This window comes from Neopelma chrysocephalum, unplaced genomic scaffold (genome assembly GCF_003984885.1).
Source record: "Neopelma chrysocephalum unplaced genomic scaffold, ASM398488v2 Primary Assembly neopelma1_25, whole genome shotgun sequence".
Taxonomy (NCBI): domain Eukaryota; kingdom Metazoa; phylum Chordata; class Aves; order Passeriformes; family Pipridae; genus Neopelma; species Neopelma chrysocephalum.
Window position 1 is genome coordinate 38,325,153 of NW_020897694.1, and position 18,520 is coordinate 38,343,672.

At 37.1% G+C, this 18,520-nt stretch overlaps 1 protein-coding gene across 2 annotated transcripts in view; it reads right to left on the bottom strand.

Moving 5' to 3' along the window:
- Positions 1-18,520, bottom strand: part of UXS1 (UDP-glucuronate decarboxylase 1) — a 62,683-nt gene that overhangs the window by 30,571 nt on the left and 13,592 nt on the right. For both annotated transcript variants that reach the window (XM_027674984.1, XM_027674985.1), the window contains exons 3-6: positions 17,401-17,449; positions 15,277-15,320; positions 11,546-11,606; positions 6,652-6,832 (exon numbers count right to left, since the gene is read on the bottom strand). In XM_027674984.1, the coding sequence (XP_027530785.1) occupies positions 6,652-6,832; positions 11,546-11,606; positions 15,277-15,320; positions 17,401-17,449 (335 nt within the window). The remainder of the gene's footprint in view (positions 1-6,651; positions 6,833-11,545; positions 11,607-15,276; positions 15,321-17,400; positions 17,450-18,520) is intronic.

Here is an 18,520-nt window from a genome sequence, read left to right on the forward strand (position 1 = left end):
ACCTCTTCCTTATTACATAAGGTAAAGAAAAAAGTTTTACAGCATTTAATTCTGCCCACCAAGAAGCCTTGAGCTAGCTTTGCAAATAAATCATAGTGCATTATTTGAAAATAATCATGAATGGCTGTGCAAAGCTTTACATAGGTAATTAAGGACCATAAAAGAAGAACAAATGTTAACAATAAAATTCTGAAAGTTTTGTATGTAACTCATTTTGGGGATTAGAACACTCTAAACCACTGGAACACAGCAGCAAGTAGTTTAACAACCACAGGATGGTAGACTAGTAATAAAGAAAGATTAAATAAATTTGTTATAATTTTGCTAGAAAAAAGGCAAAAAATTAAATTCATTTTAAAATAGCACAGGCACAGAAGATGGCATAAACATTCAAGCCAGGTATACAGTGGCAAATATAGAAATCTATGCTCAACATAAAGTTTAAGTAACATATCGGAAAATAAATACCAACTAACACTTGTCAATTATGCCCTTTTCTAGGTGAAAAGCTAAAAAAAATCCCTAAAATTTAGCATGCATGGAATCTGCAATACCTAAATCTGGACATGAATGCTCAGTCTTGTGTTTTCCTTAATGCTAAACAAGAATGATCAATATAAGCACTTACTTCTACAAAATACTGCAATTAAACTACCTTCCTTCATATCATCTTTCTTAATTTTCTAGCCATAATAATGCATGTGTTCTCTATGTTTCCTAAGTGATTGGTAAGGGAGGAACCTACCACCTTTCCTATGCCAGGAAATGACCATCTTCAATTTCTGCCTTCAACACATGTCATAGTTCCAGAAGGGACTAAACGGGTCACTAAGTCCACTAAGCACCTGCATCCATCACTGTATTTGCTAGTCAGGAAGTACTAAGCAGAAAAGCTTTGATCAGAAGTGCACAAACAAGTTTCTACAGCTTGAACATAAAAAGAGCTATGCCAATTCCACTACTGTAGGTCAGGCCAGAGATACTGACACAGTGAAGCAAGACATTTCTATTGCCCCAAACTAAAAAGGACTACAAGTAAAAATAATTTCCCTGATGTCAAAAATGCTGTCTGTAACTTCAGACAAACTAGAATAACTTCATAAAGGTTTACCATATTGCTCATACTGGAGGAGTTTTGGAGAGCTTCACTCCAGAGACTGAGGCACTACTGCACTCAGCTCTGGACAAACAAAATTAAGTAGCATATATCCTCTGCCTTGCTGTAACTTTCCCTAACTCTACAACCACCAAGTTAAATGTATTAAGTATCTGTCAGAGGGAACAAAGGCTAGGAAGGGAAAAACCTGGAAGTACAGAAGAAAAAAGAAAAAGGAATGTATTGAAGACACTCCCTGTGCCTCTATTTGTATGCTTTAAGTTACCTGTGAGATGCCTTAAAGATACTGAGAACACTGTTTAGTAAAATGTTATCATCCTGACTTCAGGAAGCTATAGCCTATTTTTTTACCAATTTTGTGAGACTGTTGGTTTTAGCCTTAAAGTCAACTCAGACTCACAAGCTAGCAAAGTACTTAAAACTAAAAGCTTTTTGTAGTCCCAGTCAAGCAAATGATCTAATAAAGTTTATAAATAGTTATTTTACTTACCGATGTCTGTAACTAACAACTGCAACACCTCCTGAAAACTCTGAAAGCCTATCTCCTCATAACTGTATATGCCACATACTTACAGCACTTCTCTCAACTTACAAAATGTGTTTTTGTTCTATCATTTTGAAAGTTTTTCAGTGAAAGTCAGATGAGCCAAAACTACCTTTGCATTCACAACAGTCACTGAAATTAGAGCCAACATTTAAGAACTGTTTTTCCAGAAATCAGACAGCTGGCATGAAGAATTAAAACAAGAAACCAAGACCAAAACCAAACAGCTTTATTTAATGGAAATAATTGAAGATCAGTTAATTTCAGGCCACAAGCGATAAAACAGTTCATCCTTAATCACCACTTACACACACTTTTCTTCTCTATCATTTCATACTATATCAGTTAGGCAGTGTATATGCATTTGTTGTAACAAGTCTTTGAACATCAGAATGGAACTACTCTTCACTACTCTGCCCAAAAAAGAAATAACCTGTTTTGCTTTCAGCTGCCACAGATTGCAATTTTAGAAGTATTATACCGATATTTTTCAAAACATCTCTGATTAGTGAAATGAAATCAGTTCAATTGAGTGAACTGATGCAGGGATTAAGTGCACCCTCAGTAGATATGCAGATGACACTAAGCTGGGTGGGAGTGTTGATAGGCTCGAGGGTAGGAAGGCTCGGCAGAGAGACCTGGGCAGACTTATCAATGCGCTACGGACAACTGCAGAAGGTTCAATAAGGTGAAGTGCTGGGTCCTGCACTTGGGTCACAGCAACCCCATGCAGTGCTACAGACTTGAGGAGCTCAAGAGCTGTTCAGCAGAAAGGGACTTTGGGGTGCTGTTTGACAGCTGGCTCAATAGGAGCCAACAGTGCACCAAGGAGGACCAACGGCATCCTGGCCTCTATCAACAACAGATGAGGGAAGTGATTATTACCCCGTACTTGGCACTGGTGAGGCTACACATCAAGTACTGCATTCAGTTCTGGGCCCCTCACTTTAAAAAGGACATTAAGGTGATGGAGCATGTCCAAAGAAAAGCAACAAGGCTCATAAAGTGTCTAGGAAACATGTCTTACGAGGAATGAGGAACGGCTGAGGGAGCTGGGTTTGTTTAGTCTCAAGATGAAGAGGCTCAGGGGTGACCTCATCACTCTCCACAATTATCTGAAAGGAGGTTGTAGTTCGGTGGGGGACAGTCTGTCCTGCCATGCCTGCAGTGAGAGGACTAGAGGAAATGGCCTTAAGCTGAGACAAGGAAGATTCAGAGTAGATACTACAAAAGAATTTTTCATTGTTACTGTGTCAGGCATTGGAATAGGTTGCCTGGGGAGGTGGCTGAGTCACCATCCCTGGAGGTGTTTAAGAGGCATCTGGATCTGGTGTGGGGTGATATAGTTTAGTGGCTTAGGGGTCACAGTGGTAGTGCTGGGTTGACAGTTGGACTGGATGATCTTAAAGTTCTCTTCCAACTTTGATGGTTCTGTGATTCTAAGGGTTTTCACTGTTGACTGGAAAGCTGTGGCATTTTTAGGCCCATGTTTGTTTCGAATTTGTGAAAGGTGTGGCAAAACCAAACCAACAAACAAAAAACTCCACAAGCAACCAAGAAGAAACCCAAGGTCTTAGTGTGTTTTTGTGAACTGTGAAATAGTTCAGCTAAGGACATCTTTCAGGTGAGAGTTTTAAAGGGAATAGGCATCTATCACCTTATAGAATATTGTTTTAAGGCTTCCAAAGGTGGCTGAAGAAGTAAGAAGAAACACCAGGGGGAGAAGGATATAGGCTATGCATACTTGTCGGAGGTTTTCTTTCACATTTATTCAACTGCTGGAGCTATTGTAGAAAAGGGGTGTGTGCCTAACAGCATTTGACAACCAGGCCTCAAGACTGAAAATTGAGAGAGATTACTTGATTTTTAGAAATCCAACTTGTAGAATGACTACCATCTTATTACATCACCTTGGAAGTGGCTTATATTTTTGTGTGTGTGTGTTTTGGGGGGTTTTGAGGGGTGTATGGTGTGTGGGGTTTTTTTAAGGTTTTTTGGTTGATTGGTTGCTTTCTTTTCCAGGGTGGAGGCATTTATGTGCTTTTGGGGTTGAGCTTGTTTTTTGGGAGATTGCATGGCAGTTTTCTGTTTTATTTGTTTGTTTGGAGTTTTTTGGTTTGGGTTGTTTTTTTTGTTTATACACGTACTTTAGTATAATTATTTCACAGTAAAAATACAGACTGCAGGGGCTTAAAATTATATAAAAACAAAACCTAATTTTTTCTACAAATACACAGTCAACTCTAATGCAAAGGTGGGTATAAACAAGACAGAACTAATTCTGAAGCCACTATGTAAACCAAGTACATTACGTATGACCTACACTTATTTAATCTAAAATTTCCTTTAGCATTTTTAATGCAATTTATTACCCTGAAGTGGAGTGGATCACAGTAACACCAGACCCATTCTCATTTGTTCTCCAAATAATATCTGTATGTCTTTACACTACGATTAGTAGTAACACGTGCCACAGTGCTCATAAGTAAATATCTCAGGGAGATTCCAATCTGAAACAATGTAGAGAATGAGGCAGAATATAAGTAAAGGTGGATTTCTGCATTTTTTTTCTGATAATAGAAAAAAGAATAACAAGAGATTCTTTTCTTTACAGACCACTCTTCAGAAAAAAACCTGTCTTTCTGTATCAAAAAAACCCACTTATTAGTGTATTAAACCTCTACATAAGCATAAGGCTGAAATGAAAATATCTTTAAAAACCTTAAATATTTTAAAAATGTAGAATTCAACTAAAATAGGAAAAAAGGGTTAATATAACTCTCAGAATTTATTTTTTTTACTATTTTCCATCTTTCAAGATTCCTAAACTACTTTCATTCCATTAAAGAATTCAGGGCCCTTGTTCTTCTGCTTGAAAAAGCCCAAGTGAAAGCTATGTTCTTGTGCCTTTTCCACTGACATTACCAAATGCTAAAGCAAAGGAAATCCTAGTAGAGGAGGAGAAAGATACTCAGCATTACAGTTAACCAGAGTTACCACAGGCCTAAGAAATAAAATGTGTGTTTAGGTGATTTATTATTGTCTCTGCCCAATCTAGATCAGGATTCAAGAATGCTGAGTGCCACTTCATGCCATGGATCAAAGACAATGATGCAGCCAAGGCAGATTGTGCGTAGGCATCACTGTGAAGCTCAAAGCTATGCATCTTGAGACTAAATTCACTTTTCCAAATCAAAAGTGAAATCACTGTTCTTTCTAGACCACAAATGAGGTCTCTATCAGAAATAAAACACTGATACTCTCTCTGGAATTCAACTGTCAAACAACCTTATATGACCTAGCTTAAACAGGACAGCAAATACGCAGAAATTCTCTAGATACAAACCTACTTTTTATCATGAGTTCACAGTCATTGCAACTTCTACTGACAAGTAAAAAAGAGAAAATGGAACTAAGAAGTATCTGATCTGTATGCAAACTTGTTAATCTGTTGCAAGAACTATCCCCCACTGCCTCACTGGACTCTCAACTCTACAACGAAATCAACTTTTATCATGTTCTTATACGAGTGTATGAAAGTTAATTTTATTTTAACACATAGCCATGCCAGCTTCAATTTACACTGTTGGAGGATGAGAAGACATTCAATAAACTACTCACTGAATAACATGCTATAATTTGTTGTCAGCACAAATTGGGGAATTGGTGTCTTAATTACATGGAGATGGAAAGGTAGCTGAAGGATTTCAGAATTCCCATTCATTAGTGCCTAGTTCGTTGGGCAACAGTATTAGCAATGATGATAATTCTCTGAGAAGGTTTCAGGTGCTATCAGTCAGAAATAAGGTAATGCAGGTAAAAGGTTAGGAAAGCTGACAAATTGAAGTTGTTGAAGTATAAGCTACCAGCACCTGGAGTCAATTTATAAGATTCTTGTCCCATTATCCTGTCTGTAGAAGCAAAGGTTTGAAGTAAAATAACAGGAGTAACTAAACCAGTGCATTGTCAAAACAGAGCAGGAGCATGTCTTTATGCAGGACTCTTGCAGTAGTGTTGTCAGGAATTCATCACAAGCTATTACACAAGAGATGCAACTGCTAGAGATTTTTTCTGTAAAATCCCATCCATTATATTTAGCAGGAATAAAAAAATACAACTGAGATTCACTTTTTTGGTTTAAAAAATGAACAACTCTATTGCTACAGAGTTTTAAAAGGATGGAGCAAACTCACCAGAACTGCAGTGTAATTTGAGTAATGCTTTCATTGATTCATTATATACTTATATACTCCCATAGAAGTCTATAAATCCATGTGTCTCACAAATACAACTACCTTAATGCTATCTTACAACATGGCATAGTAGTTTGAGGTTTATGATAGTTTAGATGTTGAGCTACTACTTTGAAGCAGAATGTTTTTCTGTTTCTTTCCTTGTTTAGGATTGATGGGTTTTTCTGTTTTTCTGTTGAAAACCAGGGAAATTTGGTGCTGCTGTTTTCCTATTCTACAGATTGTAGAATGCCTGTACCTAAAGTAGGAGCAATGTTTTCTACAGAAGACACTTCAGGGAACTAAGGGAAGTTAGCTTCCTCTCAACTGATCATACACAGTTGCAGGATGCAAGTCTAGGGTAACTGAAGCCCTGAATTAAACCGTGCAGTTAATGAAATATCTGGACTGCAGACTCCATGTGTGTAAGCCTGTGCAGGCAGACAGGGAAATGGGACAATGGATGGAACAGACAGACTGACCCACTGCCACCTTGCCTTCTCACAAAATCAGTCACATCAGGAAATTTTTAAGATCTCCTTCCTCCCATCCACTCATGAAGAACTGATTTCAAAGACAAAAGCACTCTGAACCTCTCACTCCATAGTGGTCACAGAAAATAGACTAATAATAAACAAAGCACAGAGCTACTACATAGATCAATCCAGAATTTAGTACATACATTTAATTTCTTTACGGGCACACATACTTAGAAGGGTAAAGCACAAAGTGCAAATACCAAAGCAGGGACAACTTACCTTCAATGTACAGGGGCTCAACGACATCGTGATTTATCAGTTCGAAGTTCTCATGACCAATCCAGTGCTCCACATTTCTTTTCCTGCCCGTAAAGAAGTTGTCCACAACTGTAACCTCATGGCCATCCATCATTAGTTTGTCAGTAAGATGAGAACCCACAAACCCTGCTCCTCCAGTTATCTGCGTTAGGACAGTTGGTATAAATTTCTTTTTCTTTTTACAGAAACACTAGACAAAGTCTACAAACATGAAGACAGAACAGTAGCTTTCAGACCTTTGCTTACTCCAGGGAAAACAACTCCATTTCCATACCTCTTTTTGTTCCAAGATTTACAGCATTCAAAATTTCAAGAGACATATTTGACATGTTTCATCACTGTCAGGCTAGAAGTTCAGCTACCTATTCACATCAACAAAATCTCTTTTTCAGATTACATTATTTTCCTTTTTTCTTTCAAATTGGATTGTGCCCTTTTATGCAGCAGCAAAGCCTAAAGACACAAAAAGGTAATAGGAGAATTTTCTGCAAATTCCATTTCCCATAAAAAAAGAGATGACAGAATGCCAGGTTATTTTCGTGTCAGATTTATAATATCTGACATGTCAAATCTAGCTTTTGTCTTGTATAAATGGAAGACTGTTGGGTGTTCTAAGTAAGTACTGCAAGTTTTCATCCAGAAAGGAGGAAGGAAATTCTTTGAAGACCTCTCATTTGAAATATCTGCTAAATCCAAAATCATTCCTTTTGTGTTTTAATGCATTCATAGCTCACATCATTCTGGACTGAAGAGGTCAGGCAATTGGTCTAGATGATTTCTGCAGGTCCCTGACAACTGAAAAAGTTCTATATCATTAGCTCGGACATGCAGCATTTGCCTGTCTTGGAAATTTCTAATGTTTTATTGCAAAGAAACAAGCAGAAAAAAATATTTAAAACCTCGTACTCTTGTTCCATTGTAGATGTACAAGAAACAAGAAAGTTCATTATTTTTTCCCCTTTTGCACCTCAGATTTCAACAGTAAACAATCAAAAAAACCCCCAAAACTCAGTACTGAAGCAGTCAATGCAAGTAAGTATAACAGCAAGTTGTGTGACACATCCAGACAGATCTATCTACAGAAGCAATTATCTTCTCTGCATTTCATAATCTGTTTTCAGGAACAAAGACATGACAGATCACCAGTCTCAATAAATGGACTTGTAAAGCTCTGTGTGGCATCAGCTATATTATATGACTGCCTGATCAAATTCCCATTTTGAAAGTGATTCAGCTGTTGATGTCCATTCTTCAGCTGCAGTGCCAACTGACTAAACAATGAAAGGACATGGTGTAATTGTCGAGCAGGAATCTAATGGTGTGCTACAACAACAAAGTACTTTGTGGAGAAGGATGAGATGCCTGGAGTTCTTTCACTTCAGGTTAGTCAAAGGCTAAACATTTATCCTGCCCACTAACTTGCCATCCACCATTTTAAAAAGCCAAATCAGCAGATTTTTTTCTAAACTAGAAAAAAGATACAGGAAAACTACCAAAGACTGAAAAGGGAAAAAAACCCTAAAAAACCCCCATAAAAACTACATCTGTTTTCTTTTGTAAAAACTTGAATGTCCACTTCTTGCATTCTCACACTTGGTTTTCTTATTAAAAATTCAGGACCACCAGTGCTTCAAAGTAACTGTAAGTACCAGTTAATAAAAGAATCATTTAGTTGGCCTATTTAGTATTCTTCTGAGCTTGTCAGGGGTTCCTTGTAGCAGATTCAACATGTGATTCAGTTCCCTGACAAACCTGAAGGAGAAACAGTATTTAGGAGAAGCCCTCTTTGAAAGAAAAAAAAGAATTTCAATATTCCTACCACACCGCAACAGAGAGGATGGAAGAAAAGGTTTCTGGCAGAATGCTGTGAACAAGGAAAGAAGAAGAATAGTAACTGAGGCAGAACAGCCTGTGCCATGTGCCACCACATGAGCCATGCATGGAAAACCTACTGCCATAAGCTTATCCTGTCTTGGAAGCATGTTGCAGCCTTCCTGAATGTTCCAAGGGTTTTGGCTTTTTTGTGGTGATGAGGACAAAACTTTTCTGTAGATGACCTGAACCTACTCCTTCAACCAAGGCCCAAGGAAATCTCCTGCTGCTACTTCTATTTCCAAGATTACAGAGAAGGCAAACTCGATGCTTGCACTATATCTTTGGTGCAGTAAAAGAAAGTGTCTTCTTCCCAATCTCCCTTCTGGAAAAAACCATAACAAAACCAAGCACCCCTTACAGCACTATGCTATATGCAAGCAAACAAAAAAACAAACAGGAAAAAAGAAAAAAGCACAAACCAATTTTGTCTGGAAATAAGTTTCCAATTACTTTAAACCTGCAAATAGTTTTTATGATAAATCTAAGTTAGCTTTATTAACATATCACTTCCATAGGCATTAGACAGAGAAATAATTGAAAAAGGAGCTGAATTTCCCCTGGAAGAGTAAACAACTGTGTAAATTATGTTTTTTTCATTACTTGAGGTTACATTAAAAAAAAGATGATTTATCACTGAAGTTCTTTGTATAACCTTCCTGTAATCACTCATAACAGCATAATTTCTAAATATGACTTCCTGTAAATCACAATGACATATTAATCTACACAATCATATATTGTACATGAATCCTTTCCATATCAGAACTGTAGTATCAGCACTTGGGGCTTCATAGGAATTAATAAAAATATTTAATTACTTAGTAGTGCAAATATGCTTGGTAACTTCAGCACCTACTAAAAGGCACAAATATTACTGATAATTATCTCCACTAGAGCCACTTCTAAGTTTTTCTATTTGTTACATGAGTTCATTTCTTCTGTCTGCAGTCAGATTCAAAACATGTCATGTATTACATGGAAATCATATTCATTTTTTATTTTCTGCTTTTATCAGTTTACTGTATTCAATTCAGAAAAAGCTCCACCCAACAGACTGAACAAATGTCAACACTATCTTCCATAATACTAACAGAATTCCTTCTCTGGCACATGAAAGCCTGTGGCTTAGTCACTTCAGAGAGCTCAGGAAATGGATAAATCATGCACAACAGGATGAAGACCTCTTTTCAACGAAAGTGACAGTGTCTCTAGTCCCAGCTGAAATACCATCATTACTAGCAAACATCTCCAAATATATTCAGTGTATAAAAAATAATTACTAGAACTGTTGTCTAGTCAAGTCAGTGCTGTGGATATTTCCAGGCTGGAGCTGGAATAAATCAGAATTTAGGATGGATTCTACAAAAAGATGCACTATCAACAAAATACAAAGAAAATGATTTACTGAAGTTCACTTGGCTTGCCAAGTCTTGAGAAATTTTGAAGTGTCATGCAAGGTCTACATGTGACCTTTACATGTGGATTCTTATTTCTCATAGGATTATGACAGCAACTTGTAACAGAATAGAACTGCCCACATGGGCAGGAGGCTTGTGAATGCCCATCCAAGTTGGCACCAAACTAATCCCTGACCACAAAAAAGAAGAAACGACAGAACAACTTGCCATTCCTTTTGGCCAGTTTTCTCTTTAGAAATTTAAACTCTACAAAATACACGGACACCAAAAAGCTGTTCACCTCCAGGTCAGCAGGAAACACTCCTATTTCAACTACTTGCCATCTCTGTTGAAATAACAGATTTCAACAAAACATCCAGGATTTTTCAGTGGCAAAGTCAAAGTGAACATTAAGAGCTCCACAGCCTGTTAGCAGCTTTCACTGACACTTTTCCTGAAAGCACCTTCTCACTTACACAGAAACTATGACATTAAGGTTACTTTATTACCCTTGCACATGAGGCACACAATTTAGGAATTTTCAGACTTAAGCCTCTCTCTGCTATTCTCTCAGCATATCTTCCATATTCAACAAGGGCACAGAGAGCCTACAGGTCTCCTTCCTTCATACTGTCACAAAAATGACAGAACATCATTGCAGAATTAAAATAATTTGATAACACTTATTTTTTATGAAATTTTGCAACAGCAATGAAGATTATTGCCTAACAATGCAGCAAAACCACAAGTTTTTAATCTGCACATCTTCAGTGTTTTTCTTCAAAATTTTGAAGTCAAAGCAAATGAAAGTACCAGGTAAGTTAGGAGCTTTAGCAGGGTTTTGTCCTAGACTTTGCTTTTTACAACAGGGGCAGAAGTTCATACTCTAAATTTACACATCTCAAGTAGCTATACTTTCTCTGCCTTCAAAACATGGGAAAATTTTTTCCCAGTTGACAAAGAGAAAAAAGGAAAAATTTACGTCACAGATAATGTCAAAAGTGTTTATAGACAGAACTGGAAAGCTGATGTTGCAGCACCATTCACTGAGTTTAAGAATGCCCTGGATGACTACTTCTCCTGACTTAACCTGCCACTCTCTTCTACCCTCAAATGTTTATGATGCTTCAAAATAACAGAAACAACTGAGAAGATAACAGAGAGATGAACACTCCCCGCACAGCAGCTGTTTTTCCAGCCTTATGACTAGATTTTGCACCATTTGGTCACACAAGCTTTCTGTCAAGATGTGCCTAAAAAGTTTCCCAGGCTCTGCAAGTTTAAGCCATCTGGGAACACACACAAAGATCCTTTGGCAATGCAATTCTACAATGTTACAGAGGAGTTTAATTGGCAAATCAAATCTCCAGAACAGAGCCCAAGTCTCATGTTCTCACACTCAGCATATGAACAATAACACAAAGTAAGTGAAGCACTACTCCAAACCCTGTGCACATATATGAGATCCAAGGTAATTTACTTTATCCCTTTTCATGTCTTTAATTAATCCTACAAGACGGATTATATTTCACAGAATTATGTGGTATTTCCCAAAAACAACCCCCAAATAAACACCAACTTACCAGGATTCTTTTACGATCCTTTTCTGATAAAAATTTCACCGGTGGATATTTCTGGGTAAAACTACAGAACATTTCAAAACAAAGAAGAGAAACTAGGTAAGTTTCAGCCCTTCTGATTTTCTAGAATGAATCACTTGACTTCTATTTTTTAAGAGAAGAACTGATGCCAGGCATGATATCACAAGAAAATAAAACAATAAAACACAAACAGCAATTGGACACTTTTTTTAAAACGTTCTAAAAGATAAACAAACTTCTTAAAAGTTCTGGAAAAGAAAGCAAGTTTTGTGACTTACAGCATTGACTTGGAACACTTCTCCTTAAAATTTCAATGAGAAACTTACAATATAAAGTTTTAAATCTCCTTAAAGTTTCACAACAATCAATTTAAAGTTTACGATCAGAATGTTGAAGAAACATCTCTTAAGATACTTCAACAATTCTACCAGAGAGTTCATTCTGTATGAAAACTAATCCTAATTTGCTTCTCAGAAACATCTAGACTGCCATTGTTTTGATGGTCTTCAAGCTACTGCCACTTAATTTTTGCACCTTCTTTACAGGACCTTAATCAAAACAAAACCATTGTAAAACAAAACTACGTGACATATAAATCTTAGGTGCTCTATCAAGCTCTTGATACTTAGGACCTTAGACGATTTCATGACTGTGGAATAACATCACTTTTCTCCTTCCCCAGCATGCATTTTGCATACAGAAAAAAGTCCTCTCAAAGAAGGTGTGAATTTTAATTTATTTATTTATTTCAGTAATTAGCATCATAGTCTTGGCAATATTTTAATAGCTCAGGTGTTTCTTAATTAAGTATCAGTGTGACACTGCACGGAAATCAAATTATGGTTACCCTTCTCCTCCAGTAAGTCCACATGACAGAGATGCAACTGGATGTATCACACAGGAGCCATATATACCAAGAGTTACATTTTCTCCTGCTCTCAAACAGACGCTGACTGAACTGACTGTAAACCTCTGATCTTGAAGCACTTCCTCTGCTTCCAACCTGCAGTACTGGCTCAACAAGAATTTTTCAGAGGTAAAGCACAGATGTTTCTGTACTTTGTCAAATTTTCATCCCACTGTGAAAGCTGCTTTCAGTTTTGTTTCTTGGATAGGAGAAATATGGTGCTGGAACCTTCCAGTGTTAGCCACACAGGGAGACTGAAATAAGAAACTACTTACACTTGCCTTATATCACTATACTGGTCATTAACAATTTCTTTAAGCTGAGGCAATGAAAAACAGCAGTGCATAAGCATAATGCAGAAAGTAAAACTCCTCCTTTCTGTGACAGAAAGGAAAATTCATCAATAACAAGAGATTTATGGAGGTCAGAAAAAGTTTAAGTGCCAAATAACTAGATGGAAGGCACAAGTCTGCCTTCTCCATTTCCAAGACCATTATTTTAAGGTCACATTAATCCAGCCCAGAGTCATATTGCTGCCAAAGGTACCTCACAATCACTTTTGCTCCTTCTATTACACCAATACTAGTTCAGAAGCAGTGGGATAGAGCCTGGCAGCCAAATGACAATCTTTTGGCAGCAACATTGAGTTTATCTTGACCTAATGCTTGCCTTGGTGACTTGATGGCAATGCTTTTGCTGTGCAAGCTATTAATAAAAACTTTCCAGCTTTAGTTTCAGTTAAACAATCTCTTGTCATGAGACTAGCATTAAGGAATTCTTGGTTTTCCTGCTTCTCAAAAACATGACGATGGCTTGCTTTCACGTTTTATCAGCTTATGAGGTAAGAAAACATTGACACTAAAGTTGGCTTTGCAAGCAGGATCCACCTTCAGGCATCTGACAGTGAGTAGTTATTTACTGTCACTTTACATAGACATAAAACTAAAATATTATTAATTGCAACAACCCACATGCAGCTAACCCACATGCCAGCAGAGGCAAATGAATGCATTATTTGAAAAATCCAACAATAATAAGAGCCCACATTTTGTGAAAGTATAATTCCCAGACTGCCTCACAGAGAGGTAAAAAAATATTTTGATTCTTTCTCCTCTTTGCTAGAGATCTGAAACAAGATTCATCAATACATGCAAAAAAAAAAAGAGCATTTAGATGGCTCCTGGGAGAAGTTTTAACTCAGTGGTTTCACTCAACAACTCATTGCTCATTTGGAAAAATATAGCAATTATTAAAAAAAAAAAATGAGCCAAAAGGAATGTGCTTCCACAAAGGTCCTCTGTGGCAGAAGAAAATACCTGAATTGACGGCAACTGAAGCTGAAGATTGACTGGGCTATCAATAAAGATTAAATAAATCAATTGAACAGTTATAATTGGTATGGTAGTATCACATGCAACCACTACAGGTGACACAGTCTGCAATTTGTTTCGTGTTGCCAATACATGCCTAGTTCAATCATGAAGTTCACATGCACATTAAGAGATGAGCAATCAGATCAGTATTCTCACTGAAATAAATTGCATGTGGCAGGTCACTGAACCTTTCAAATCCATTGTAAAAAACAACTGAAAATTAGTCTCTTTTTTTTTCTTACAGCCCAAGAGGGGGTGGGAGGAGGAGGGGCAACTGCTCACTGGAATGACAAAACTCTAAACACCAAAACACTCTGGGTGTCAAGTAAATCTCTGGCCAAGAGCAATGGTATTTCTGCCCCCCTTTCAAGGGGAACAGCACACAACCACCAGTATGCCATATGTAACCTCATGGGCTTACTGGTACTGCTTGGACAAGTTGAGAATTGGCCCTCAGTAATGCAGCACTCTTGGCTGGCTGTTTGCTTGGGACACCAGCAGCGCCACCTGCAAAACACTATCACTGTCAAGGCAGCATATCCTTGCAAGAACTGACAATTCCCATCCCTGTTCCAGACCTTGTTTTGTGATGAAAAGAATCTGCCCATGAGGACACTCAAATCAGAGAAATGATCTGACAGAAAGGCAACTAGGCTGTGAAGAGAGGGAGTTATTTGCAAATATACACTGAAATCCCTGGTTTCCCCATCCAGCTTACTCAAACGGTTCTAATGGCATAAAAGTGAGGAAATGATCTCGCCGGGTGAACACAAGCAGCAAGGGAGAAATGGATGAGGCTTGGACTTTTATTTTTTTAGCAACTATGTCTATTATATGTGCTTGTGGATCTACAGTACATATTTAATATCTGCAGCTCATCAAAAAGCTTGTGTGCTTTTTCTCAACTGCATCATCCAGTTTAATCCAAGATAACACATTCCCTTACAAATCCCGAGAGAAGCAAGTCAGTCAGGTTCATCCAAAGCTCATACACAGACTACAATTCACAAGCAAATCACTGTAATTACCTGAACCATGGTAACTGATCACAAGTGAGGAAAAATGAGGTTAAACATACTTTCAGTCTCTTGAAGTTGAAACCAGTATGTGTAAGCACACATCTGGGTTGGACTTTCTAAACCATGGTAATCCATTCATCAGATGGACTCCAAACAGTAAATTCCTCCACACGATTTGAACTTTACAAGAATTCAGCACTCCCAGTTTACTTTAGTGGGATTAATCAGCCTGAATACCTTAAGCATGAGTGTCTTTAAGCGTTCAAGGCCCCATCCTCACTTACATATAATAACAACTCAAACATGTTGAGGGAATATACAAAACATATCTCTCAAGCCTACAACTACAGAGTTGACAGCTACAGAACAGAAACTGTGCCTTTGAACTGCTTCCCAAATTTAGCAAAGACATACCTTTTTTCTAGATCTTTGATTTTCTCCCTTAGAGGTGCAACAGCCTAAAATAAAGGAAAAACATTTAATCTTTTAATAAAACTTGACTCACATCACAAAACATACATATAGGGAGCTACTTTTGAGCAAAAATCATCGCAGTCTCCTATGAAGAGCTTTACTGAAGACACTCCAAGAAACTTGCATCTTAAAGCATCCTTTACATAAAAAAGCCTTGAACCTTTTCCACCAAAAATCCAATCACCTAGTACAGTGTGAAATGAAATCCCTTAGCTTACCACAGAAAACAAAACACCTCGAAGCTATGAGTATCATAGCCTTGATGAGGACAACCAATGTTATGCTTCCTATTTGGCAAAATGAAGTTGTAAGAGACTAGTCTGGGGCTGTCAAAGGCAATCTATATCCAGCAACATCAGAATAGGACAGTAAGTAAAACTTCAACTATTTAAATGGATAGCAGATAAGCACACAGAGGACACAGACATGGAAAGAGAGGCAGTAACTTTAGTGAAAAGGCTGTAATTATCTCAGAACATGGTATGCAAATTTAAAGAAACATGTTTAAATACATAAGATATGTCCTACATTATGATTTGAAGGTATATCTAGGCTTTTAAGAAAATATTAAACAGAAATTTGTTCGAAAATAATAGTTCACATACCAAGATTCTGTTTGCATTTTCACTGCTCTAAAAGACAGAATCACTTAAATTGGCATCAGTTTCAGGTTCTTTATCAAAGGACCCAAATTTCTAGCAGTCCTGTCAAATTTCAACAAGTAAATCCCCGAATTCTTGCATTTAAGTTTACTAAAACCTTGTCAGAAAATTTACTCTCTAGGGCTATACATAAGTTGAAAGCTATCAGAAGGTTGTCACTTGAAGTGGTACTATGTAGCAACACATCAACAACCAACATTAATTTGTTTTGTACAAATACTTCTAATTAGAACTAGACAATTCAAGAACTTCATAAACTGAAATACACTGCATATTCACGTTAAGAGGAAATAATACGGTGTTGTCATTTACATTTATTAAATATTTAGCTCTGTGGAGCAGCAAATAGTTCTTGAAACAGTTATTCTGATGGTTCAAGCTTTAAAAAGATCCAGAAATGCTCAGCTTCTCAAGACCTTACAGTAACTCTGCTCTACACATTGAATTTCAAGCATTTCACCATTCTTTAACAGCTGGAATTTTCACAATGCTTGTTGCTACACTTACCAGAATTAAAAAAAAAAAAAAAAAGAAAGAAAAAAAGAGAAGAGAGGCATGGAAAAGACAAACTAAGAACACAATCTCCCCAGTGATTTTAAGCAATTTCAGTGGGCTCCTCATTGTGTTCAGAGGAACAATTGTTATATAAATCTGCTGGAATACAAGACATTAGACAGACCAGACTACACTAATACAGTCACTCATACCCACACAAGGGTAAGGGGTATTGACCTCAAGGACTTCTTTATCTATTAGACACTTTGCTTTATTGTTATTAGAAGTCTAGAACATTTGGAGAAAGAATTGTTGCACATATTCTTAATATCTCACTACAAACTGAGGTTGAAATTGAAATTCAGAGGTATTGGTACAGAAGTTGAGAACCACCAGTGTGTTCACTTCCCATGCCTACTCCAGAAATTACCAGGCTCATGCTTAAAGTATTAGTACTGCACATCATCCCCAACCACAAACATTGCTATCTGTGTTCATTATTTAAGAACAAAGCAAAGCATTTTTGGGCAGCTTGAAGTTTCCAATGAGATATATATACTTCACATTTTACAAGGGTGACAGAGGAAAAATTTGTTACTGAAAGGATATACACAAATTCTAACAGTTCTCAGAAGGATTCTACCACAGTCTCTGCAGCAAATGCATTAGCAGATTTATTACTTTCAAGAAAGGTTTTGAGGAAAACAAAGCAGAGTTATGCATCCATCTTAGAAACTCAACTATAGCAAAGAACAGTTCAAAAACTTATGTACAGACACAAATCCACTGCTTTGAATGGTTTTAGCAGAATAGAGTAATGAGATAAAACTAAATGCACCCCTTCAACATGAAATCAGTGAAATGGAGTCCTCAAAACAAAACAGATTGAAAGTATTAGCAAACTAACCTCCTCTATTTTACTTTCCACCTTCTGATCCCCATTTTCTTGAAGAGTCCTGTTGGCAAAAAAAGAAAAAAACCATAATCCATACCTAAGCAATAGCTGCTCCACTGCGCCTTCATCATGCTGTTAAAACAGCATCTTCAAAGCATCTCGAGTTGGTATCATTTCAAAGACATACTCAGAACAAATTAAAGTGGGTGGTTCAATTCCCACTGAAATCAGTTAGCCTTATCACCGAGTTTCGCAGAAACTGAACCAGCCCACAGGAAAGAACAGTAACTATAAAAATTATATTCATTTTACACAGAAAATTAACTTCATTTTAGAAAAGCGTCTAATCACTGAGTGTAACTTTACTGTGCAAATGCCCAAAACTCTCTTTGAGGGTCTCTGTACGCTGACAAAACATTTTCCCTTAATGCCACAACTGTATCAATCAAAGAGAGAAAAGGACAAATAGATCTCACTTTGAACTTTTTCAAACACAAGGGAAAAAAAGACCTATACTAAAATGTGTCTTAAGTGACCACCTCATGGGCAATGCTGACTTCTCACACAAATGCTAGTCATTTGAAATGAAGTCAAGGATGATGCATGTTGTGGTAACTTGTGAAAACAAGAGTACCGTCTAAGAAGCTGATGTCTTGCACAAATCTGTGTGGTCTTACTTAGCATCTAATTGTGTAAAATATCTCAATGAGTTGTGTTCATTCTTGAGTAAACTTCTACAAGTGTAGAATATTTTACCCTCTGCATATAGTCTATGTAATTTTCCTTACATTTGCATAATTATATTTTTTCAATTAAACCTTCTGAAAGGGGAATTATTTATCTTCCAGTAGTAAGTTTTTGCATACTAGAGGATTCATGGGTAACCAACATAAAATGGAGTTCTTTCATAAATAAAAAAACAGAGCTCCTTTACTTGGGACTTGAACTCATTACACCTAGGGAAATAGAAGATCTTTTGTTAAGCAGATATATATATATATATATACACCATACTGTTAGAAGTTAGAGCAACGATTCCCTTCATAACCCTCTGTAAAACTCTTACCTTCTAAAAGTCAGCTCAGTCTATTACTGAGGCAAAAACCTTAGTGGCCAGATTCATTTTGCCGTA